Genomic DNA, 27,369 nt, shown 5'->3' with positions numbered 1-27,369 from the left:
CAGTGAATTCAGCTATTTCGTCAACCTGGGAGCAGATCCAAAACCCCACCCTACACAAAATGCACAGGCCATATCATAACCCCACTAACCCTTCATGGGTATGCTCCCCCACTGCACACAGCCTCCTCCTGTTTTGACGGGCTGTCTCTGTCAGCCAGGGAGGGGATGTGGGTCATGTTACAGCACAGTGCTGCTTAGTGTGGCACAGTAAATGTCTGCAACTGTTGGTGGTCAGCAGCAACAACCCCCACCCAACCTCGTTGTCAGGAAGGAGCCACCTGCAAACAGCAGCTTGGGGTTGCTAGGTAACCATTGGCAGTAGATGATGATAGTATGATGGAGAGCTCTTATCTTCTCTGTATGTTCTTTTACTCCCTTTCTGACCACAACACAACTGTGTTACTCTCTTTCCTACTGGTCCCTCTTCCTCTTATGGAGGCAACATAACACCAGCAGCCGAGGCCAGCAGTAGGAAGAGAGTCCCAGCTCCCTTCACCGCATAATGGAAACTCTGGCCTCATCCCCCGGTGCGCTGCTCTGCTGCGTCCCGCTGCCAGACTCTGACTAAGTGTTGCTGGCTCAGGCTCTGCTGCCTCCAGCCCAGGCTGAGTTCGGGTTCCACAAGTATCTGTCTACAGGAATGATTAGAATGAAAGTACTGAGGACTGAGACAGAGATTGAGCAAAAGAAGTATGATCTCACATTTAGCTAGTAATCTACGTCAAGTGGTTTTAAGCCTTTTCACCAGAGACCTAGATTTCCAAAATAATTTTCATTGTGACCCCGTTCCCATTTTTGACGACTGTTGTGAGTTCTGAGTGAGAAAAATGTCTGTTGTGCTAACTGAGTTCACCACCTTTTTATTACAGGGACTTTTAAAGATTTTAACATAATATGTAGTTCTTACCAAGGCCCCAATTTTGTTGATGAATTTCAAGGCCTATTTTCTTAATGAAACCCAGCTCATAAATATTTCTAAGCTTTTAGGACAGAGAGAGGGTTCCTTTTAGAAATTACCACTTGGTACTTTTATTCTTCTACAACTGAGTTATAATAAGAGAAGTATGATTTTGAAGTCATACTTGTGTTGCTAAAGATTATTCAATCTATAGAACAAACATATTAGAGGGGAGATGTTCTGTTATGTCATTAGGAGTGTAATGACTGGTGTCAGGTACAGAGAAATCGGTGAGATCTGGCTGATTTTAGGCTAAAACGATTATTCAATTAACTGATTAATCGGTCAGTATAAAAGTGTGTGTGTGTGTGTGTGTGTGTGTGTGTGTGTGTGTGTGTGTGTGTGTGTGTGTGTGTGTGTGTGTGTGTGTGTGTGTGTGTGTGTGTGTGTGTGTGTGTGTGTGTGTGTGTGTGTGTGTGTGTGTGTGTGTGTGTGTGTGTGTGTGTGTGTGTGTGTGTGTGTGTGTGTGTGAAGGTAAGGCTGGCCACTGGAGAAGAGTATGAATATAGCAGCTGTGAATGTAACAGTACAATGTGTGTACAGTTTAGGATGTTTGTCAGTGAATAGATACTACAGCTCCTCAAGACTCAAGCCAAGTTCCCCCATGCTTGCCATCTGCTGATTGAAGAGAAGGGGATTAGCCTCAAAGTTAGCCACAATAGGGTAGCCTAACCTAACCGGGCTCACTTAAGTTTGACTGACTTAAAGGTGGACCAGCTGTTCTCATTTTGGTGACAATCTCAGTTGTTCTTAAAGAGAGAACAGAGAAATGTCTGGCTGCTGAGTCTCTCCCGAATTTTGCTCCGCACCCCTACACTGCACATACTCCTTTCGTCATAGTAACTAAATGAGTGTAGCACATGCTTATCAACAGTCATGCAACCACAACCCTCTGCACATTTTACAGAATTTGTATTATATTATTATATTAATATTAATAAACCTTGATCAATGTAAATGTAAATACCTAACAATAATATCATATGATAATAATAATCAAATAGAAAATTCGGCTTATTTACTTTTGAATCAGGCACTTGTATAACCTCCTCTATCGCCCACTGTGCTTGACTCTGCTGACTGTGCTGTTCTATAACTGAACTAATACCATGACCAACACTTTTTATTTCACTAACTGCATTGAAGATCCAGTGAAACGGAAGCTAGAGCATCTAGTTACATGCATTTATTCCTTTGGCAGGTAAATCCATGACAGCTGCCTCCCTCAGTGAAAGTTTACTCTTTCCAACACACACACACACACACACACACACACACACACACAAACACACACACACACACACACACACACACACACATACACACACACATACACACACTCTGTGGCCTGGCAACAGTTTAGCAACTAGCAGAGGAAGCAAGAACATAGAAGAAAATAAATGAGGGGGATTCATTAGTGGAGGAGTGAAATGAAGAGCCTCCCGTAGTTCGGACATGACCCCCAACACTCCACAAACCCCACCCTTGCACTCAGTGATCACATCTGTTGACATTTGTTGCGCTGTATGTGAGTATATGTCCTCCTCTTGTCTCTGATCACTTCATGGCTCAGTTTAAATCAGCGGCTGTTAGTAGTCAGGCGGCCAGCGGCTGCTGTAGACCAGGCAGCAGCACAAGAGCTTGTAGAGAACAATGGCAGCCCTGCTGAACACCCTTTTTTATTTCTGCCTGTTCCCTCTGAGTGAGCTGTTACAGCGCTGTTAAAACAAGAGAGCTGAGACAGCGTTTGTCATGGTGGAGGTGAAAGCTTGTTTCCATGCAGTACGACTCATGGAATGTGTTTTTGATATTTATTCATTTCTGCGCTTTGAGTTAAAATCACTGAGATAAAAGGTAAACACATTTAAAAATGCAATAGCTACAAGTCAAACAACACTTTGGAGAAATCTGCTGAATACTTTAGCTTTCCATAAAGGGGACGTATCATGCTTTTTGTGAATTTCTAGTATTTTTAAGCTGTTATGATGTTGGATATCTCTGTTAAACATGGTTAAAGGTCCAACATGTGAGGTGAATGTATATAAAATGCCCCCTGCAAGTCAAAAGCCAGGACTTCAGCCTGCTCTGAATGCTTCTTTTGCAATGTTACCTCTATTTCCTACTCGTGATTATGTCAGATTGGTCGCACGTGCTCACAAACGACCACCTGTTCTGTAGCCTTTGTTGTTCAATGGGGCATTCTTTTAACTGTAAGCAAAGCAAAAATATGCCACTAGAGCCCCAGAATATAAATATAGACCTGAAAGTGTGCATGATGCGATAAGGCGACAACATTGGCTGGGAGTGTTATTCTTTAAGCTCTTTTTTTCATCCACAATTTGAAAAAATGTCGACTGGACATCTTCCACAGCTTTTGAAATATTCTATTTCAACGTCTAGTTACGACCTGCATCACACTGACAAATATAGTCATTTTAATGCTGTTGGCACATTGATTACATGTAACCTGAATGTCTGAAAAAAACAGATTTAGCCCAGTTTTTTGTTTTTTTTAAACCTGCATATTTGTCAGTGAAATGAGTAAAATACCTAAAATATATCACTTCCAACTTATGTTAACTATGATATCTAGATTTTTTAATGTAACACAGTTTAAAAACTATACTGTATATTTAATATTTTAGTCAGCTATATACAGCACATTATTTCTAGACTATTGTATATTATAGCCTATTCTAAAATCACAGGTATGCTGTGCAAAGGAATGGTGCTGAGAGGATTGTCATGAATGCGTCACCTATCAGAACCGGGTGTGGAGGTATTATGCAGCTGCCAGACCCAGAGGTTCTAGTTGTGACTGGTTTGATGTACATGCTGTCAGTTTACCACAGGTGGATTGTTGCCTGTCACCTCCCTGCTTCCCCTGCCCGAATACATTATCTCCTCTCCATCAAAATCAGCAGAGTGAGAATCAATCTGTCACACAGGAAGAGACACACACACACTCAAGAATACACACTCTGGCTTCTAGCAAGACCGAGATAAGGAAAGAGAGAACAAGAGGGAAAGGGGAGATTTTGATAAATAGTGAGTGAAAATGATAAAAAGGGATGAGAAAGAATGACAGTTGAGAGGAAAGGACGACAGAGAAAGGAGGGGCCGTGATTACTGGAAGACAGCTGAGGAATGATAGCCGAGATGGGGAATACATTTACGTGGAAAAAGAGATAAAGGAAGGAGAAGCAGATACATGACGAACAAACAGAGATACAGAGGTAGACATCAGCAGAAAGGAGAAGCTGTCAGAAGATGCTATCATACAGGGAGAGATCCGGGAAAAATGTAGTGCCACAGACGATATGGCGAAATTTAACTGAGGAGGAGACGAGAGTGAAAGAGAGGGAGAGACTGAAAGGTCAGGGAGCGAAAGAGAAACCTAGTGGATGATTCATGAAGTTCAGCCTGTCTAACTTCTGCCTGAGGGTTCAGAGCAGCCTGCCAGCCGCTCCTCTCCTCTGCTGCATCATTCTCTCACCTGCACACCCACTGCTGTCTATAATCTATGAGATACAAGCACCGGTTAGATGAAGCAGGGACATGGTTACAGATGTTGTGAGTCTTTTCCGCGAGGCAAAGAGAGCGCTGCATGTTGCAAACCTGCATGAATCAGTATTTTTTTATATTAATCAGATGACTGTGTGATGTGAAAGGGATTGCTTACAGGGCTGGAATCACTCAACTCTGCAGCTCTTCTTAATGCACATCTATAATTGAGTCTGAGCCAGCAATGGACATTACCTGCCCAGCAACAACTGACAAAGGTAGCAACTAGCTGGTATGGGTATTAGAACATCTTGCAGCTGAAGATAGCAGATATTTACCTCAAGAGCTGAAGGTGACTTAAACAGAGCTAAAAGGAGAGTGAAAATTCATCAGGTGGACTTAAACATGACTCCAAATAAATAACTCTTAGTTAACTTGGTAGTGTCATCCTACACAATCCACATATTGACCTAATGATATTTAAAGATATATAAATGTACAGTGATTTAAAACAAAGAATAGCTGCAATTCAAATTAGTTTAGCATTTTTCCTTCATTAATCCTTCAAAAATGTATTCATGATCAAAATTGTTGGTCACTAAATGTCTGTACTCTCTTCAGCGCTGCTATATTCATAGACACAGTCAGGTGCTAATTGTGCAATTTCTCTCACACACTCAGTTTACTGTAATGGTCTCGATCATCACCGCCCAGTCTTTACCAGCTGCCTCCATTAATATTCAATGTGCTGTCAGTTGCAGATGTGGCCCAGACAGCTCAGTCGCCACGCCTCACCTTTGCCGCGGTTATGTCACTCGTCTTGAACAGAGAGTGTGATAAGTGGGCATGGAAGGGATGTGATGGTGGCGGTGGGTGAGGAGGAGGAGGGGTGGAGGCGGCTGTCTGTCTGTCAGGAGAGAAAACATCTCCTCCGCCCTTTGCACCGTGAGTGCGAGGAGGATACGGGCGTTTGCGCCTCCAACCTCAACTCTCGGTGCAGATGCCAACGGTGCCAAAAATAAAGTGCATTAAAACTGGCAGCCAAAGCCTGTTAAGTGATCACCATGACAACAGGCGAAAGGCACAGGGGAGATGACACCTCCGCGCCGATCCTCCCCCTGCCCTGAGAGACTGCGCTGCTGGACTCCTCACTTTCTGTCAGCTGGGCTTTCTTCGCGTCTCTTTCCTGTCGTTTATGTGCTCTCTTTTCCTCCTTTCATCCTCTTCCTCGTCTTCTTCTCTGATAAGTCTCACGAGAGCTCTTGAGGCTAACAGGCAGTGTTTAATGTGTTTTTATGCATGCTCGTTTTACGTGTTAATTTTGCTCTCCTCTGTCTCGCTGTTTTTCTCTCTCTCCCCCTCCCACCTGTTTGTCTTCCCGCTGTGTGTTTTAGCCTCTCTGTGCAATGGCCACACACACAACTTTCTCAGTCTTAAATCTCCTAATCTCAACTTTATCTCTCCTAATCAGCCTCCTCTGCTGCTGTAATCCCACAGAGCATGTCCCACCTCTACTCTCCTCTCCTTTTTCCCTTCCTCCACCCTGCTCCTTATCTCGATCCCCGGAGTCTGACGTCATCGTAATCTTCAGGATAAGAGCACATAGATGCACACACCTGCATGCACGCTCACATGCGCGCACGGGATGAGGTCACTCTTAAGCATCCAGATACAGATCTTAGCAGCAAACGAGGGAAGAGCAAGAAATTACCAGATAAGAAAGTGATGTCATGACATCACACAGCAACATCCACAGGGGATCTTGCTGTTGTAGGTCATGTCTGTAGTGACTTTTGGCCTGTTTTGTCAGCTTGCACAGATCCATAGCTGCTAACTGAGTGAAAATCAGGACCTGTGCATTGTTGGGGTGCTGCTATTCAACAAGGAACAGTTGCTTTCCTTCTCAGGTCTATCCGTCCACTGGCTGATTTCTGAGCCACAAGCCGCTCAGCAGCATGAATATTGATGCCTCTCACTTGTTAACATTGTATGAAGCAGTGTTCCTAATTGTCTGTCTTCTCAGCGCGACACGTCTTTTTCAGTGGGATGTGTGAGAAGGTCGGCCCACTGGGGAGCTCAGCTCTTCTCTGCTCTCTTCACTTTAAGTGAGGCAAGCGTCGAGAGGGAAAGGAGAAAGATACACGCGGAGACAAAACCAGAATTGAGACGCACACTTTGTCAAGTGCACTGAAGTGCAGATGCGAGTTGGCTGTGGGTTTGTTTCAGGCTTGTAGCGTTTTCTCTCATACTCTCCCCTTCAATGATGCATGGCTCTTTTGAGGCAGGGCAGCAGCAAAACTCATTTCTAAGGGTGTAGCTCCCAAATTTTTTTCTTCTTCCATTCCACAGCTGCTGGTTCCACTCACATTGTGGAAGTGTTGGATCCTCTTCTTTAAACTGAGAAATGAGAACCGCAGTGCGTGTACATTAGAGTGCAGTTGTCATACGTACACACGAGGGAATATGTCCCTCTTGGTATGATAGAGTGCATGTGTGAGTGCACCTGCATACACTCTACTGTATATTCTTATCTGCCTGCATTCACGTACCTGTGTATGTGCAGATTTGTGTATGTGGTCTAAGTGTTTGGGAGCCATGACACAGAGAGGATTCCTGTAAGTGGGGCTGTGGTCTAATCCAGTCTTGAGTAGGTGCATTGATTTATTGAGCAACGCTTGTTAGTTCGGAGAAGCCCTGCTTCCTACTATATCCTAATCAGCACGTGTGCACACACAAGTGAAAACATCTGCACACACACACACGCACTCACACAGCAGGTAGATATTGTCTGAGTCTTTTATTATTCAAGTAAACAGAGTTGAATTGACTCCAGCAGACAGGAGAAGTATCACATGGTGATTGTTAGACTAAGAATTTGACTTGAATATTGTAATTTTATTCTCTGCAAATTTGGTGTTTCTTCAGTAGGATTTTAGCAGACATCCATTTGTGTTTTCAACGTGTATTTCTTTTATTTGTATGTGATCTTTTATAATACCCTTCATGGTTGCCTCTCACAATTTTGTCGTATCATGAATACAACAAGATAACAAATATAAAACAATATATTCTATCACTCAAAACCTCTAGCCATGCAGTTTGATTTGTGGCAGGGTTTGAGAATGTGCCAGCCGTTTTTAGATATTCACTTGTGTTGTGACTGCAATACAATAAAAATGGGACATTAAAAACTTAACAGGAGTATGCTTTTACAGGAACAACGTCCTGGTTACTCAGAATAATCCAAAGATATGTAAACAGTTTTCATAGGGACTGTTTCCTGACTAAGATCACAAGCAGCCTCTAATTAATGTTAAGGGTTGACAGTCAATGAAACGTCCTGTCCATAAATTAATCTTCCTTTCTTTCTCCACCTGTCTCTTCAGGTATTCGGCCCCAAATCATGAACGGGCCTATGCATCCGCGCCCCCTGGTGGCGCTGCTGGACGGGCGCGACTGTACCGTGGAGATGCCCATCCTTAAAGACTTGGCGACTGTCGCTTTCTGTGATGCTCAGTCAACACAGGAGATTCACGAGAAGGTAGAGAAGAAAACACACACACACACACACACACACACACACACGCACACTGCACTGCACTGCACTTTCACTCCGCTCAACATCAGAGCAGCAGAAAGTTGATGGAGCGATAGAGTCTGCCACTCAATCATGTCTGCCTCTCTCCTTGCCTATCACAGTGCCAACATGTGAAGAGCGTTATATTGGCCCCATACACACTCGCCAGTTAAAATATAGTGGCTTCATTATGTTTTAATATCACTTTGTGGCACAGAGCGCGATGCCTACATCAGTGCCATTGTTCTAATAGAGAGTCTTGTATGGCGGGGATGCAGTGTAATTACATTGGCTTGTAGAGCCTCTTTATTGCTTTTTATGCAGCACCGTGGCTGCAAAACAATATATGACCATGGAGATGGGTATCACCGAAGTGCTATCTCTCCATCTGCAGACGGAGTGAGAGCCGCTACATCTTTCCTCTCGCTGTTTTTATGAAAATGGGACATATTAAAAAAGAGGCATTTGCATAGAGATCAATTCAATCAAAGACCTTGGGCGGTGAGGAGAAGAGGGGGAGCGGGTAGCTTTTTGTTTGTTTTAACGCTGCCTTATCAGGAAAAACATGATTGTAATGTTCACCTCGCCAGCATATTCAGCAGTTCACTGTAATAACTTGCAGTCTAGATACCCAGAGGGGCGGTGTAGATTGAAAATGTCCAATCTCTTCTTTCTGCGGACGTGTATGCAGAGATGCAGCGATGATAACTCTGTCAGTTTCAGTATGATGTTGTCAGGACAGACACCAGCTGCCACACTCGCCTCCATCTTCACCAGACAACAACAGGAACTCATCGGAAAAGGGTGGTCAAGGGTGGAATATGAAAGGGGCCTGAGGTTATGTCAGATCCTCTACCCGGTAATCCCTTATTTCTCGGGTGATAGGGGCTTGATGAAACACACAGGAGAATACTGATCAAGATCAAGTTGCAATACCACTTTAGGGAGACCAAATCATGCACTCAGCACCTGCGCTCCAACATCATCTTCCAAGGTCGACGAACCCTTGTCTCCCTCACAGCCATCGTGTCTCATAGTCACATGCAGCTTGTAAAGGTTGGATGATTGCCCATGTGGCATAGAGACAAGATTGGCCTATCACATTTAACACTGCCTGACTGTTCATCCAATTGTGGTGGCAAGATTAGGGCTGCAACTAATGACCGTTTACGTAAGCGATTGTACAGTCTGTAAAAATGTCAGAAAAGGGTGACAATTGCAAGATGTGAGAGAGCAAGCTGACATTGTAAAATAGTTTTGTCCAAGTAACACTCATGATACAGTTTACAGTCATATTAAAACAGCAAATAGTCATGTCTGAAAAGCTGTAAGCAGAAAATGTTGGCAGAAAAATAACTGACAGCTCAATATTATTGACACGTTTTTTTAATAATTTAAGCTTTACATTGCCATGTCAGCCTCATTCTCACACTTAAAAACTGCTCTCCCTTTTACTTGCTTCATTGCTGAAGTGGATTTAAAAGGCGCAATAAATAATAGATTGTATCTTTCTCTTAACCACATACTCCACTTTATTTCATGGTGTTGCTTGCCAGTGTTTAATACTTGTTCTATGTTTTTTTTAATACGACCGTGTCACCCTTTAAAGAAGTGCTAAATATTGCTAAGAAGCAACATTTTGGCATTTTTCCTTTACCGGGTGGAGTCTGTTTTCAGCTTTATATCCAGCTCTCATTGCCACTACATCCACCCTGCTCACTAGTGGGATGACCTCATAGCCATAAAATCCTTCCCCAGTAAGCCGCAGAGTCAAACACACACACTCAAATACACACACACTAAAAATGTAAAGTACGTGTATCACCAAATCAAAACTCCTTTGCCATAGTATACTCTATCTTTCATGCTCACCCCGACCAGAAAGGGGCCTCGCCACTATATCAGAAAAGCTCAGGCATCGTCCGAAATGATAATGTTAAAACTAGCAAGGCTTTGGTTACAGTGGAGAAGGGAATATAGATTAGGTCAGAGTTTCCATTAAAATAAACTGCATTTAGAGTGGATTTCCCCTCAAAAAAAGCTTAATTGCTCATGCAAAAAGACTCCCTCTCCAGTTCAAAAACAGCACTAGACCTTCAGGCTTGGCCCAGAGGAAGAAGAGTGTGTGTGTGTGTGTGTGTGTGTGTGTGTGCGTGTGCGTGCGTGTGCGTGCGTGTGCGTGCAAGCATTTTAACCTTGAACTAGTATCTTGAAGGCCTGGCCGGGACACGGCTCTAATAAAAGCAGTATGGAAATTCAGAGCTAATCTGCTAATCACAGTAAAGCTAATGCAGTTTGGCTGGAGGTGAATGCAGAGCTGTTATTTAGGCGCGGACAGGAGCTGTGGCTGATACGGAGAGAGAATACTTTAGATCACCATTAGACTACATCACAGGCCAGGTCACCTTGTCTACTTCAAGTGACAGAGGAGTAGCTTTTCACAGTGACGTCCCCCTGAATTAATTAGTACTTTTGGCCCTGAGGCAAATGTTTTACTCAGTTACATTTTATGATATGTACTTTTCACACAAATTCACCCATTTGTTTAATCTCAAAAATGTATCAGCAGATTTTCTAATAAAATTTGGAGGGAAGCTATTCCATGGCCAAAGTAAAAAGAATAAGTGATTTGATTTTAATTGTTGTTGCTTCGGGTTAGACAGCGCCACCATGTGGTTATTTATGAAGCTCTGTATGTTTTGGCAATTAAAAGGAAAAATCTATTAATAATTCCTGAGCTGCAACATGTAAATGTTTTTATCTCTGGATAACTTGGTTCAAGATGGATCTATATGTAGGCCATGTGTACTTCTACCTAAATGGAATGGATTAGTTGGATATGAGAATTGTGTGCTTTTTGTGTTTGTGGGTACATTTTTTGGTAAGTTGCGCTCTGGGGGGAGCACAGAAATTCCACATTTGGTTGGGAGAAACTGTTTCTATTTCCACTCTGCTAACTTGTAGCCACAATGCATACTGCAGTGTTAAGATCAGAGCTGCATCTAGACTATTTATGCAAATGGTCTCTTAGTATTGTGTTTCAATGATAATGTTAGACTGTAAAAATGTCAAGATATGAGAGCTCAAGTTGCCATATAGCAAATAGCTTTTTTTGTCTATCCAACACTTCAAAACCCAAGGATATCCAATGTACAATGACATTAAATGCTGAGTACAAACATGCTTATCAAGTTGAGTAAAGGATGGAAAAACACATTATGAGGACAAAAACATGAGAAAAATTGTGCAACAGGATGATTTCTTCTCCAGGATCGACAGACATGCAATAGCAGATGCAAGTACAGAGTTACTGCTCAACTAGTAGTACTAGTAGCAGAAATACAATCTACTATCAACAACTACATCCACACTATCAAAACTAGGACATTTTATGAACTTAATTATAATTTGGCCCAGTTAAATTTTTGTTGTATTATCTGATTTTGCGAAAAGGTGTGTTTTGCCACTGAAGAAATGTATGACTGGATGCAAATGGATTCAAAACGTCATGTTAGTGCAACTCTTTATTTTTATGACTTCCATGTGCTATCATATCATAAGGCTAATAGTAGCCCGTGGGTCGAATCCGGGCCTGAAGAAAAATATTTGACCCCCTGATCAAAGCTTGGACTTTCATGGTTTACATCAATTTTTTTTCCTCTGGATCCTCAATATTGTAGTATACAACATATAAATAGTATACAATACCTTGGTACATCGAATACTGCCCTCACACGGAGAGGAGAGGTATTAAAATGATGGCTACAATGCCATTTGAACAGTGAATTGTGCTGATATTAAGTCTTATGTGTTAATTCCACAACTTTAGTCTATATAACCATAACATACTTGTTTGTCACAACAACCAGAAATGATTGGCAGTCCAAAAGAAATGGTGTCTTAATGCCATTTTCCCCCTAAGATACAGTCCTTGACAGTGTTATAAATATATTTTGTTCTTAAATCAAGAGAAATATAGAAAACATATAGACCCACTTTACTGCTGCACCCGTTAATGTCCCTGCAATGAAAGATGCTGACAGATTGGGCCCATGATTGAACCTAATTGCTGACCCTAGGTTTAAGGTTTATCCTGCCATCAGCGGCTGCGTTGACCTCTCTGTCCAGTCAATTAGCCAGATCCTTTGTCCATAAACACCCGCGGAGTCTGAGTGCAACTGTGATGACCATGCAGAATTGCGGCCCCTACGAGACAATATAATGACTTGTTCCGCTTCTACCACGTGTCTGTAAAAGGACTGTGTGTGTCACTGCTGCTGGTGACCATGTGATGTCTGTAGTTCCCCTCGCTGTGAAATCTTAAACGTTATCTTGAGTGTCCGAAGTCATGCCAGACATGTGATTTTCATGGCTTCTCTGGAAGGAATGTGATCTTGTGATTGTCATGGGTTCCTATGAATTCAAATGGGTTAATAGCCATGTTACGTGAACCTCATGATTGAATGGACTTAATTATGAAATGAGTAAAGGCATGAATCAATGAATGAATTAAATAATTATGTTAAAGACAGAAAAAAACACTTCAGTTGTCTTTCATTCACAGAATATGAAGTCATCGCTCAAAATGTAATGAAAGATTGTGTCTGCAGGTGCTCAACGAGGCAGTGGGAGCTATGATGTACCACACCATCACCTTGACCAGAGAGGACCTGGAAAAGTTCAAAGCTCTACGCATCATCATCCGCATCGGCAGCGGCTACGACAACATCGACATCAAGGCTGCTGGAGAGCTTGGTATGAACTCTCTGATCAGCTCAAATATAACCGTTTTTAAATCATAGCCTGCAATGTGTAGTCTATAGTGCTGTTATGTATAAGAAAGAATGTCAAATACAAACATGCCAGCAGTGTCATATGTGTGTCACATATGGATAAAATTGATATTGTGTGGGGGTTCTTCTGTTCCATTCCAATTTGTTTCTTCATTTCAGAGAATGGCTGAGATCTTAGTAGACTTTCAGTGCTTTGAACTCATCCAACGTTGTATTGACTTCTTCATGGGGAGGAGTGTGAATTGGCATCTGCCTTTTCGCTTGTCTGATTGTTTGTTTCTCCATTAATCACATGCGATACCTCAGGCGCTGCCAATCAGATTTGGGTAAAGCTTGAGGGGATGATTCATCACGCTACTGGTGTTGTGGTATGTCGAATAGTGCAGTGATTTGCCAAAGGGGGCGCTGCATTTAGAGGTCAAAACAAGATCACACACTTGATAGTGATTTTGCCTAAAGGGGGACTTCTTCTTGTTTACCGTTTCCTCGTTTTTTTTGCCGTATAGATTTTCACAGCGGTATCAAAGACTGAATTAAAGAGTCAGATGAATGGTGGACATCCCACTGTGAGCCAGAATGTTCAAAGAGACAGAAAAGGAAAGACACACAGAGAGAGTAGAGTTCAGTCTTGCCTCTGAACCACCACCCAGGCTTATATCAGCAGGCTGGTGGCTCAAACAGCCCTTACAGTTGACAAAGCTGCCATTTCCCTGCCAATATGAGATACTGTGTCTAACTGCCACCCACTCACCGACGGCGCTCTGCCTCACAACGCAGGAGTCAAAAGCTATCGTGCCTGGAGAAGGTGGTGCTGATATGACGGCTGTTCTCTGGGAGAAGAAAAGGGGCCATTGATTGAGCAGGCTCTGGCTATTTTTTTCTGTCCAGAGACGGCTTTGCTGTTACTGTGAGATACAGAGTGGGATGAGGACATTAGAGGAAAGCGAGGGCAGGCAGAAGTGCTTAAGTGTTACCAAAAAAATATTCTTGTGTTGTTGGAGGATAGGCAAGGTAATACCGTGAGGTCAGGGAGGCAACGCAATTATGAGCATTCTGCTGCAGGAGATATTGACAGGATGTTTTATTATGCATGTGCTCATAAGTGCAAATAGATTAGAATATATTGTGCATCAACTTTCAGTGTCTTTATATGATGATTACATGGTTACACGTGATATTGTTTTGCAAAACGCAGATGTCTAAATTAGGGATTTTAGGCAAATTGTGATTAAAAACTAACCAAATTAGTTATTACAGTTTTTGTTATATATCCATAGCACGTTTTGTCTGATTTTGCATAAATTTGCCATGTTGTGATTTACTGTATCAGTATCAAGGCTGATACAGATAAATAAACAGAATTCATCAAATTATGAATGTTATGACTTTGTTAGTGATGTAACCTGACGTAACCTGAATTAACTAGAAGTTTAAACAACCAATCAGCAAACAGCCCAGTATCTTTAAGTGGTGATACTGTATTTAAACAGGTTACACATATTATAAGTGAGCCAACCGATGCACCGATTTAAAAAAAAAAAAAAAAAAAAAAAAAAAAAAAAGAGAAAAAGTAATTAGTGTAACATTTTTCTCTATCAAGATAAATCCGATAATAAATCTTAGGTCAAGCTCTAATTGATTTTAGAAGAATGTTCTTATTAAAATCCTGATATTGATTTCTTTGCCCTGTCTCCGTCTCTCCAGGCATCGCTGTGTGTAACATTCCCTCGGCAGCTGTGGAGGAGACGGCAGACTCTACCTTGTGCCACATCCTTAACCTTTACCGACGAAACACCTGGCTCTACCAGGCTCTTCGGGAGGGCACGCGGGTCCAGAGTGTGGAGCAGATCCGCGAGGTGGCATCCGGTGCCGCCCGCATCCGTGGTGAAACCCTGGGACTTATCGGTTTTGGTGAATATCATCTACTACCCTTTATTTTTAGTTTCCATCTACAACTCTATTTTACTATTCATCTAATTTTTATCGTGTTTTTTATTGTTTGTTTTTTTGCTCCCTTTCCTTGCTCTCCCGACTGCGTTTTCATATCCTCTTGCCGCTCATTGTGCCTTCTGTTTTCCTGGCCTGATAAGGTTATTTTTCTCCCTCCGCCTGTCCCACAGATTATCTCAAGGTTGTCTGTTTCGCCTCCCTCCGGGCTGGCTTCCTTTTCTCTGCCACACAGTTCTCTCATCCCCACCACTCTAATGCTCGCCATTATATCTCCATTATTCTCTCTTCTTCTTTTTTCGACTCTCCTCCTCTGTCACTGTGGTCCCTTGCTGTCTTGCCCTGCCATAATCGGGCCCCTTATGGTCGACTGGATTCTGCCTGTTTGTGTGTTACAGTGTGCTTCCCCATCTGCACCTGTTTTACTGCTGATTGTGTGTGTTTGTGCGTCATTCTGCCCTGTCTCAACATCACTGGGCTGACAGATGCTCTGTCTTCTCACAAGCCTTTCCAGAGTGCCACCTTATCTCTGTGTCCACATACACTCCCCACACACTCACACACACAAACACACACACACATAAACACACAACCTCCTCCCTCCCTCAGGTCCCAGACAGCTGCCTAGACTTACTGTGCCCAAACAGCAGGTCCTGGCAATGAGAGTGCCCCCCCAAATCTCTCTCTTTCTCACCCAATCCTCTCACCTCCAGCCTTCCTCTCTCTGTCTTTCTGGCTCAGTCCGTCTTCAAAACAATGTCCATTGTCAGCGGGAGGTTGGGGAGTGCGAGGGCCTCCTGATGTCTGTTTGTAGGACTCTGCTGCACATACAGCCAGCTGCACAACTCTGCAGGCTGGAAATACACCGAATTTTTAAAAAAACAACCTCTGGCTCTGGGGCAACAATACACTTAAGAAGAGCACTTCAAGCACCAGACTTGCCAGCCTTTTTGAATTTCTACTCTCTTAAAATCAGCATTGGGCTCTTTGAAGAATTCATTCATCATTTCTTATTTTAGATGTAATAGTATTGATTTAGTTATCACTCCCTGGATTAGTTTTACACTGCAAAAATGGGACCATCAATCACTCTTCAGAAAGAAAGCTTCAGAAATAAGGATACATTGAAACCTTCTCTTTGTGAATGATCTAATATAATCCACAGAATCCTTGTCAGCGCTTTACTTTATTTTGTACAATTGATTTGGGAATTTGGGAATCATTTTACTCGGGACAAGTCGTCTTTTTTGTCTTGGTTATTTGTCAGCTTAAAGGATGATTCCTACTTATGATTAAAACCTGTTAAAGCTGCTATAATCAATATCTTTATATTAGCAATAGATCAAATGACTGTTTGTAGTGCATGTCATGTACCTCTGCAGTTCCCCTCAGCTCTACAGAGCTTGTTTTGATTTCCCCGCTCGCAACTTTACTGTTTTGATTCGTTGGTGTCACAGTAAATGAAAATGGTAGGGTTAAACAGCACAGAGAACTGGCTAACAGCAAGAATCAGCTTCCATTATTTTTTAAAGGAATGGAACAGGAGATGTGGGGTGGGAGAAGGAGAGTGGAAATGGTGAAACAAAATCATAGCGCTGAAAAGTTGAGGCCAGCTCAACTTTGATTAGTAGTGCGTCACTCCTGTCACGCAGCGACAAGTGTCGGGCGTCAGTTTGTAGTTTCCATTGAAAATGACTTGTAGCCTGCTGCTTTGTTGCCGGTAGTCTGAACACACAGTTAGTCTCTCTGCTCTCATTAGTGCCATTTCCAGGCGCAGCAGGCAGCTGTTTTCATTGAAAAAGCTCTAAAAACCGACTGCAGTAAATAGCAGACAAGTTTTGCAAAAAGATGGTGAAAATAGTGGAGCATTTAACTGCTTAACAGCCAAATATATCCCTTAGGAGGTGGTTGAGACTTAAACAGAGTTAATAGAAGAGTGAATATTTTACTTACGTTCATCAGCAGACCAGAAACATTACTGGGTGTGTACATAAGCAACTTTCTAGTAGCCAAAAGAACAGTCAGGGAATCAGTTGGATTATTATTTAGAAATATTATCACAATGCAGATATGATGACTTACTGTATTTAGTTTTTGTTTGTTTTAAATGCAGTATTGCAACAAATAGATTGGATTACTAATTATTGAAACATTTTTCTACTGTAGTTTATCCATAGAAGTACAGCCAACTTGGTAGAAGTTATTTAACACCTGAAAGGTCACATGATCATGATAAGGCACATATATCTGAGTTGTTTAAATAAGATAATTCACTGTTATCATTTATCAGATTCCAGCCAAATCTGATCATGCAATACTTCTGAAAAAATGTTGTTGTCCATATTAATGAATTATTCTGTGCTTTTTGTTATTAACATCAATGTTTCCAAATAATACATATCAATAATAGAAAATATATTTATTTACATCTTAATATTGATTCCACTCTAGTGGTTAGTTAGTTAGTTAGTTAGTTAGTTAGTTAGTTAGTTAGTTAGTTAGTTAGTTAGTTAGTTAGGCACCACACAGACACAATCCAATGAAACAGCACAAGGTTTTAGCCAACTATCCACTGACCGCCTGCTGTACAGATTAACACTGGATAGATGGTTTCACAAAAACATTCTTTAACAAAAAAAAAAAAGAGGGATCTGCATTCTTTCCTTCATGTCAGCCTTGACCATTCACCGCCACATCTGCCACAGCGCAGCCAGCATGGAAAGAGGGTTTTTTTTCTTTTTTCTTTTCACAAATCTCTGGTCTGGCCTCGCAATTTAGTGCAGTCCTCGCCCTTTGACTGAGGATAAATGAGCTACACAAAGCAAAAGTCTGTTACCGAGAGTGGGCTGCAAAAGACTGAAACACTCAGATCAACCTGAGTGTGTGTTAGAGCCTCTGATTACAGTCTATGCTGTCTGTCAGTGGAATTGATTGCTGTGGGAAGGGAAGGAGAAAGAAAGGAGCCAGAAAATGGTTTTGATTCTTGGGTGATTCCATATTAAAGGAAAAAGCCACAAAAAACCTCTTACCAGTGCAGCTACAGTCAAATTAGGGATTAATAGAGATATTTTTAGATACCTAAAACATCAACTGTAAATATTTAATTTAATCCTCAGTCCCATAAAATCAAAGTGATACTGCTTCTCTCTAAACTCACCACTTTACACCAATGTTCCAACAATCACATAGGCAGAAAATCGTTGCAGAAGTGGCAGAGATGCCAATTTTGACTGCACCCCCCTACCATCCCAGCAGCTTCAGTAAATCAGATTTCACTGCAGCCACAAGGCGACCTGGTGTGTTTCAAACCGACTGGAAAAACCCATTCCCCTGCTGCTGCTGCTGCTGTCGCTGTCAGTATCGCTCCTCTAACCGTCTTATAACCAGCAGCTGAATTCAACAAGTTCATGCCTGTGCTCTATGTGGTGCCAGAAGGTATTTTGGGGGAATATTGGGAAATCACTCAACAGCAGAGATGCACAGGGCTGATTTGAGGAAAATGTATACACCAAAAAAACTACATTACAAGACTTGATCACTTAGGGTATGTTGATTTCTAACTGAATCAAATAATGGACACAGATTAATTACTGATTACAATTTTTTTTCAGTTGCAGCTGTATAATTGCTGAAAATCATTTTTCACACTAAATAGTATTCCCCATGACCAGCCTAACTAAGTATTACAAGGCTTTTGTCACTGAGTCTTTATGCCACCGTCTCTATTGGCTGTGATTGAAGGAGGGAATAAAAGAGAGAGTGATTTGCCTCGGCTGTGGAGCCTAAGAGCTCCATCACAAAGAGAGGACCTTGAGAGTGTAAAGGACCATATCCATCCTTTTCACCAGCAACAACATCTCAACTCTCCCATCACTCTCTTGGCGGCCACTGAGCAGGAATGGGCATCTCCATCAACAGAGGGGAGACTCAAAGCCTAAACAATAAATGGCAGCGAGGGAGATGCTTATACACCTCAGATTCAGTGTCAACTAGAGACTAGTTACCTCACATTGTCCTCTGCTTGCAAAATTAGTTCACCAACATGAAACCACCACTTATCCCCTCATTAATCAGTTGCTTTCTATCAACAACAAATATCTTTTCAGCTCTTTATAGACACCAAAAAGGATCTCTTCACTTCCTTAATGATGTAATTCCTTTTGTTGAAACAGGATGTTGGGGCAGAGCAATCATTCTCAAGTGTAAACCAGTGGAATAAAAATGAAAGGCTAGTTTTTAATTTTATTTTTATTTGTTAGATTTTATGTTCACACCACAATTAAATCAGAACTTTTCCCAGGAAACTTGTTTTTATTTTTCTCAGTTGTAGCACTGTGAATTCAACGGCAGTGTTCAGAGCTTTTAGCAGCACTAATGATGTGTTCACAACCCTTTTACGTTTTGTAATATTTAGTAAAATATATATTGAAGTTTGCTTGCTTTTTATGTTAAGCCACAGTAGTTATTAGCATCTCTTCTGCCTCTGTCCTTAGGTCGTTCGGGCCAGGCTGTGGCGGTGCGGGCCAAGGTTTTCGGCTTCAACGTCATCTTCTACGACCCATACCTGCAGGACGGCCTGGAGCGCTCGCTGGGCGTCCAGCGCGTCTACACCCTGCAGGACCTGCTCTACCAGAGCGACTGCGTCTCCCTGCACTGCAACCTGAACGAACACAACCACCACCTCATCAACGACTTCACCATCAAACAGGTACATTCTTTAAAACATGCGCTCAGACACACACAACGCGACATGTCATCCCGACAGAGCCGAACATACCATTGAGCAGCTGTAACCTGACCTGGGCTTAATGCAGTGCTATTTAGCAGGTAGACGAGCAGAGCTGCTGGTGTATTATTACTCTGTCAGCCTGGAGGTTGTCCTAAAGAGCATTACAGTTGGTAGAAAGGGAGAGGGGGGTGGGGGGAGTCGAGAAGAAACAGCAGCAGCCTTTCTGCCTGCACATTCCCTGCTCTTTATCTTAAGCTCCACCAAAGCTGGACACAAATTCATTCTTTTGCTCTGTCAAATGCAATTACCGCCAGCCCACAGCTACAGCAAATATATCGACTAGGCTGCACAGCAGGGGGCTGAGAGTACTGCAAGGGGAGAGCGCCGTTCTGAGTCAATAACTGCACTCCGAGGCGCTGCCTGGGGTGACACCTGCAGGGAAGTAGGAGAACTACAACGACTGAAGAAGCATCTCATTTTTTGTCAATATCTCCCCATGTTGCCACTCTCTGTTTTCTGTCTCTCATGTGCCTCCTCTGTCCGTCCTCAATTTGTGAGTTATTTGAAGGGGTAATAGCCTAACCTAGTTAACTCTCTGTTTTTCCAAAGCTTAAGATTCTGAGCTGCCTCTTAAGTGCTGCTGTGAAAGAACACTTTCGTCTCTTTCCTCACCAAAAATCTTGGCAGTCGCTTTCAGGCTTCTAAAGTAAAAACGTGTGTGCACATGTTTGTGTGTTTCTGTGTGTGTCAAATCAACCAAGGCCTAATAAAAGACTGCCTGCCAGCGTAAAGGCTTTTCATGCCCCTGGATTTCAGCTTTTGTCAAGATTAAGGGATTACTTTCTTCTGAGCATATTCATTTGATTTTTTTTTTCTTCCTCCCTCTTACACTTTTGTTGTCTGCTTTTTTCCCCCCCCACAAGCAGCAAGGGGTGGTGCTGCCTCATCATTCAGCTCATCCCTCATCCTTCATTTCATCTCTTGGTTTTGGATAAAGACTGTGCTCTATCCCACATCTGACAGTATTTTTTTCCAGGTGCTGTCTGTCTCCCAGATTCAGGTGTCAGGTGCAACAAAGGTGTCACCATTTTTTTTTTTATTCTTAATTTTTAAGACCCCTTAAATGTAGACATCCAATCCAGATTGATGCTGCACTTTAGATCAAACAGATGCCAGGCTGACGGACACACAAAGACACAGATCTGTTCTTTTTATCTGTACATTTCTGGCTAAATCTCAGTTTTTCTGTGTTGATTGGTTTGCATTCTGTGTCTTGTGCCACAGATGCGTCAGGGTGCGTTCCTGGTCAATACCGCACGGGGCGGTCTGGTGGATGAGAAGGCCCTGGCCCAGGCGTTGAAGGAGGGCAGGATACGTGGAGCCGCCTTGGATGTCCATGAGACAGAGCCCTTTACGTAAGTGTATATACACAAACACAGAAAATCCTTCTGAGGAGAGAGGAAAGCCAGACAGAAAAATGCTGCTTCACGTAGAGAGACACATACAGACAGGGAAATAGATGGGTGTGCAGGAAAGGAAAGAAACAAATCACACACAAAGAAAGAGAGCCAGAGAACCTTAAACAGCCGAAGAGACAGGCAGGCAAGCAGAAACAATGGCAGACATATGACAAGTTAAAGACACCTCATGCTCTTCTAAGAGGCTCCTGCAAGTAATGGAATTCAGGAGGAGAGCTTAATTTATTCCTGTCAGAGGAAAATAAATACTGTTAGAGAAGCTGCTGGATGGTGAGTGCGGTGAGGTGCAACAAAGAGTGTATCCTCTACTTTTTTAGGCGTTTAGCACTTTCCTCTATCAAGATATTTTTCCAAATGCGAAACAGCTCATTTGAAAGATTTAAATATTGTTTATGAATACTGCAACTTTCTCCAAATTGTGAGCTGAAGACTGATCATTCATACACTACAACCTTGTGGAAAAAATACTTTACCCCATTCCACCGTTTTGCTGGAAATCTACCAAAAACTTTCAACTCTACACTGTATTTGTTTTTGTTTTTACCACCCACAAGATTACTGTAGGTCATCTTTGTGCCTAGTAATTAACAAAGTAATTATTTTAATTGCTTTAACATAGACTAATAAGACAAAAAGGAAATCAGTCTGGAAATACTACTATGAACATTCAGTCAACATTTGCCTAATTTATGAGGTAATGATCTATAATTTGTGGCAAATTCAATCCATTTGTGTAGTGTTTTAACAAATCACTTTATTGATTAATGATGCATTTTGTAGTCATTTCCTAATGGAAATGAGTTTGCATTATAACATAAAGAAAAAAACAATTTTACAGCATTATTATATGTAATGTTTTTATTGGTTTTGTTTCTTCAATCCTGATCTTGTGAAATATTCCTGCCAAAAATGTAAAATGATGCAACCAAATTGTGGCTATGAAGTCCTGATGGTGACACTGTGGTATCTACATTTAGAACAATTAAATTGAGTAAAATAGTAAAAAGATTTAAAAAACTAAGATTGAATCGTTTTCACATTTCATTCTGAACGAATCCCCCAAATCTTGGCCTGTTTCACTAAAACATCACCTTCCCTGCCCTCATCCTGCTGCTCCATCACACTATCTTGCTTTGAGCTATGAACTCCATCTCAGTTTCCAATCCTGCTCTCACCAGAGGGCAAACAGCCTGACACTTTTCCACCTTTTCTGAGAACAGTGTTTCCTATCTCAGAGGGTAACGGGTGTTGATGTGTTGTTCACGCATCAGGGGCAGTTAGGGAGTTTGGAGGCTGCTTGTTTCTGGCCGGCTGCTCCGCTGACTGGCTGCTTGAGAAGACTGAAACTCAGCCTGATGGAGCTGGCTGCGCTGCATTAATGCTCCACTGACCCAATATGTCAGCAGGGGAGTGTTTCATAACTTCGGCCCTCCATCCCACGCGACATGACACTGATTCAGGGCGCTGCCGAGGCGTTACACACATACACACAATCAGACGAGGTGTTACGAGGATAGATGAAGAGGAGGAGGGGGAGATCTGTTTTTCAGTGTCACATAAGAGGAGGAGAGGAGAGAAAAGGAAGCTGTGGAGAAGGAGGAGAAAGATGGTGGCATTTGTGAATAACAGGATTTGACATTTTCTCCCTCTAGCTGTATTTTTCAATTATGACAATTATCATGCAGATTGTACACAAACATTTTAAGTTGTGAAGAAACTAGAATATAAATGAGCTGCCTGATTGACCTAAAAACACAAGAAAAGGAATTTCTGTCCTATTAGATACCTTCACCTGAAACTAATTCCCTCGCAATATTTTCATACACCAACTTTTAAGCTGTGACAATAAGTGTCACTGTAAGGTTTCTACATTTCTGAATAATCGTGGTCAGTGTTGTCCATCTAAACCAGTGTCATTTATTTGACAAATGCACTTCTATTGCTTTTTCATCACATATTATCTATGTTACGGTTTACACAACCTGTGAATATAAAACTTTTAATAACCTATTTGTAATTTTCTAATGGTCTAATATTTGACACCATAATCCACTAAGACAAAAACACAGCTTTTTTTTGTGCCTTTTCTCAGTCTCTTTTATGATATATATTTTTGTAATGTTGTCCTTCTTTCTGTTTTCCCCCTTCTTTGTATGTGTGTGTGTGTGTAGTTTTGCTCAGGGCCCTCTGAAAGACGCTCCGAACCTGATCTGCACACCACACACAGCCTGGTATAGTGAGCAGGCCTCTCTGGAGATGAGAGAGGCTGCCGCCACTGAGATCCGAAGAGCCATCACCGGTACGCAGTCAAAAAAAAAAGAAAAAGAAGTTAAATCTGTTCTTATTACAGCTCTTGACAAATACAACATTAAATTACCCTTTTCCTGGGCCCTCACGCCTCCCCACAGTCTACTATGTGACCTGTTGCACGTCTTTCTTTCCCAGATGTCACATTTCCACATCAATAGGCCCTGGGCAGCCTTTATTAAATCTGGGCCTCTTAATAGATGTCATCATTAGCTTCCTGATGCACAGCAGAGCAGAGCCTGAGGGCTGGCCTCCCAGAAAACATCCAGATTGTTAAATGGTCTTAATTTGCATTTGTGTATCCAGGCCTGATATGTTTGTCAGTCTGAACTCATTAACACTTTGGCGTCCTCTGGCCGCTCATCCCCTGTAACAGGTTATGGCCTTTTAGCGTGCATGATTTATGCTGGTGGGCACTTCTGCTTTTAACTTGTGTGTGTGTGTGTGTGTGTGTGTGTGTGTGTGTGTGTGTGTGTGTGTGTGTGTGTGTGTGTGTGTGTGTGTGTGTGTGTGTGTGTCTGGGGTTCTGCTCTTATGACAGGCCGTATCCCTGACAGCCTAAGAAACTGCGTCAACAAGGAGTTCTTTGTCACCACGGCACCTTGGGCCGTTATGGATCAACCAGGCGTTCACCCTGAGCTCAACGGTGCTGCCTACAGGTAAGGACTGAACATGCAGACTGCTAACGATTAAAGCCGCCCTGTTTTTAGGGTGTTTTTGGTTGTCTTGATTTAGGATTTTCTGCTAATTTGTCTGTAAGATTGTCAGAATTAACTGATTATTTAAACCCCTGTGAGCTGCTTGTTTAAATTTATTTCTATGCAAAGAAAACAAAGGTTAGCAAATTATAAAGTGGACTACTGTTTATTTATAGGATTAGCTTTAATTGCAATTATTTTCTCATTTTTCTGTGTTAAATAGGCCATGTTATTTCAGTTTTCTTGATTTGCTCCTCTACATTGATTGTTTTAAATATATATTTTATTAAGCTGGCATAGTAAATGAATCCATGAACTCAGCACTATGGATCCTGATGCCCTGCCCACTCACTAACTGTGCTCTGTAGTAGTAAAAAGGTAACTCTCTGTCCAGCATGTCCCACTCTGGGCCCTTCCTGATCTCAGCATGTCCGCCTCCATGTGCTTCTTTCACGCAGCCAGCTGAACCAAACTCTTCCGGCTGTAACAACCGGCATCCCCCAAGACAAAATTAATGCCTAGATCAGGAGCAGGTAAATACGACCATCCGGGCCAACAGCCTTTGTCTGGAGGTCCTGGATAGACCCCTCTCTCCTGAGCTCACCTGATGTATGTCCCCCTCTATAATCATCCCAGTACTCACCTGTTTGACTGAGCACAGAGTAGAGATGGATGACAGCGAATGTGGCTTTTGAGTATCCCAGTAAGCATGATATGAAGCCATTCAGATGCAGTTTCATGGATGGAGTCATGCTTCGTGGTTTCCTTCTTATGGGTTTTGGGCCACTTCTGGTGGATTAAACATCTTATACTTTTCCCCCTCACTGGTTGAATGGTGTACTTGTGACTTTCCCTCTGTGAAAGATTTTTTTTCTCCAGAATACTGTTATATAATGGCTCTTTTCTGCCAGGTACTAAATCTGTTTCCACTGCATCCTAAGAACCATAAAAAAGGCAAATTATACCAAATACGTTTGAAAAAGATAACATTTTTGCTTAAGATGTAATTTTTAGAGATGAAACAACAGGAAAAAAAGATAATTAACAGATTTACTAATTGATAAATTGATTTATCAGGCTCCTTATCTTCTCAAAATTGGCAATTTGCTGCCTTTCACTCTTTTATATCATTGAAAATGTAATTTGTTTAGGTTTTAAACTGTTGGTCAGACAGAACAAGCTTCTTAGAAACCTCGTCACCTCTCAGAACTCGTAAACAAATGTTTTCTGACATTTAATAGACTCAACCATCGTAAAATGAAAATAAGCAGTTGCAACTATGACATTTTTCACGGTGTGTTAAAAAAGACACATGCAGAAAGAAAACAACTTTAATTTCCAGATAGAATCTAGTATTTTCTGGTTATATTATTGCTTTAGTAGTAACCTCTTTGAAACAGTGAGAAAGTATAGTCTACTTGTGTTTTCATCTTACTTCACACATAAATACAATGTTGGGAAATGCAGCAAAAAACTCTACATTTTTTTAAAAACAGTCCTGAGATGGAAAAGAGCCGGTAGTGTCAGTAGATGTCAGATTGTTTCTGAGAATTCTGTCTTTGGCAGTATTGGGAACGTAGGCTGATCAAACTATGATCCCACTACACCCACTCCAGGAGTCACTCCATCTTCAATACTAATCTCTAACCTTGCTCCTTCACCAGATACCCGCCAGGTGTGGTTGGAGTGGCTCCAGGAGGCATCCCGGGGGCGTTAGAGGGCATGGTGCCAGGTGGGGTGCCCATCGCCCACACCTTGCCCTCTGGTACACACCCCTCCCAGGCCCCGTCGCCCAACCAACCCTCCAAACACGGCGAGACCAGAGAGCACCTCACCGAGCAATAGCAGCAGAAGGGATACAAACGGCAACTTCTCATCTCCAACCCGTCAACACTCAGAACCAACCAATCACAAAGCAACCGACCAACTGGGACCAAGAGACAGTGAAACGACTCAAGCGGCTGCCTGTCAATCAGTCAGCAACTGGGAACAAAAGAAGTGTTCCGGGGAATTTGTACTTTTAACGTTTTAGTTTTTACTCTCTCTGTCTCTTTGGGTTCAGTACCGACTTTACTCTTTGATGATGATGTTTTGGGGTTGTTTTTTTTCGTTTTGTTTTCTTCGGGACACGCCTATGATTGTGGACACAGAGTCCAGTGTTTTTAGCACTCCGGGATTACCCAGCCACGCCATGAGACTCTGTCCTGACCCCTTACACCTCAGAGCTCATGGGAAACGTAGGCCCACATCTCGACACACCAACAGGAGAAACAAGAGAAAAAAAACTTTGGCATCATGTGCTACTGGACCTTATTCCCCCTCCTTCCCCCTCCCAACCTCCCCTCTCTGATCCTCCCCACCTCTCCTCCCCATAGCTCCAACCCTCCTTATGTAACTATTGTGTGTTGTTTAGGCCCCTCATTATGCCTCAGAAGAGAATTTTTTTTTTCTTTTGATCTTCAGTGTGAATGACTTAAAATGAATTATCAACTTATATATATTTATCATTCGTCAAACAAAAAGAAAAGATTGCTCATCAGTTATAGTAATCTAGAGTGGGTTTTAACCCTTTCCTGGCAATAATACATATGACAGCTATGAGTTACAATGTTTCACCACTAGAGGGCATAGTTTGCTCTAGTATATCAACTGTGGAGATTATTTTCTGAGGCCTTCAGCAGGAAACACTAAACAAAACTTTACATGTTTGATTGCAACTGAAGTTTAATGAATTCAGAGGGAGGTGCCAGCTAAGTATTTAACTTTTCTTTTTAGTTATTAAGAGTTGTGTCAGTGTGACGGGAGAGAATATTTTCCATAATCATAAAAAAAACCGAGGAGGTCCGTGTGACTGCATCTGTGCTGACAAACTGACATTTCTGGAGATGACTGACAGCCACCGGACACCTGATCTCATCCACTTCAGCGGCAGCATCGGACAAATCGCGACTCCCTCCGTTCTTTGAGCACACTTCACACTCTTGAAGACAGGAAAGGGTTAAAGCAAACTTTTCTTAATTACTCAGGAAAACACTTTTTTGCAGATATTGTTTATTCCCAGAATTTTGTCTTTGAGGAAAAAAAAAAAAAAAAGATATGACTAATCTGGTTAGTCTGGATATTTTCTCTTCCCTCATCCTCTCCATTGTGGTATTTTTATATACAAGGCGCATCCCACGTTTTTGGTGTTAAAGAGTTTTGAAGAGTCCTGTTAGATTTGTATTGCCTAGTTAAATGTTCCTATAACCATAGTCCTATGTGATCCACCCTCTCTCTTTTCTCTCTTTCTTATATTTTCTTCTATTGAAGGCCAGGTTCTTTGGGGCATCTTGTACTCTGTAAGAGCAATAGCAGAAACTCCTTAGTGTCCCAACAATA

General features: G+C 42.0%; 1 protein-coding gene across 2 annotated transcripts in view; it reads left to right on the top strand.

Annotated features, from left to right (window-relative positions):
- The window catches only part of LOC134003710 (C-terminal-binding protein 2), a 54,710-nt gene extending 27,454 nt beyond the window's left edge, over positions 1–27,256 (top strand). For both annotated transcript variants that reach the window (XM_062442981.1, XM_062442980.1), the window contains exons 2-9: positions 7,849–8,003; positions 12,650–12,794; positions 14,537–14,743; positions 19,273–19,487; positions 20,793–20,923; positions 23,158–23,285; positions 23,835–23,952; positions 25,656–27,256. In XM_062442981.1, coding sequence (XP_062298965.1) covers positions 7,849–8,003; positions 12,650–12,794; positions 14,537–14,743; positions 19,273–19,487; positions 20,793–20,923; positions 23,158–23,285; positions 23,835–23,952; positions 25,656–25,836 — 1,280 coding nt within the window. In that variant the 3' untranslated portion in view covers positions 25,837–27,256. The remainder of the gene's footprint in view (positions 1–7,848; positions 8,004–12,649; positions 12,795–14,536; positions 14,744–19,272; positions 19,488–20,792; positions 20,924–23,157; positions 23,286–23,834; positions 23,953–25,655) is intronic.
- The last annotated feature ends 113 nt before the right edge of the window (positions 27,257–27,369 follow it).

The sequence above is a fragment of the Scomber scombrus genome, chromosome 21, assembly GCF_963691925.1.
Source record: "Scomber scombrus chromosome 21, fScoSco1.1, whole genome shotgun sequence".
Classification (NCBI taxonomy): Eukaryota; Metazoa; Chordata; class Actinopteri; order Scombriformes; family Scombridae; genus Scomber; species Scomber scombrus.
This window is presented reverse-complemented; position numbering and strand designations above follow the sequence as displayed.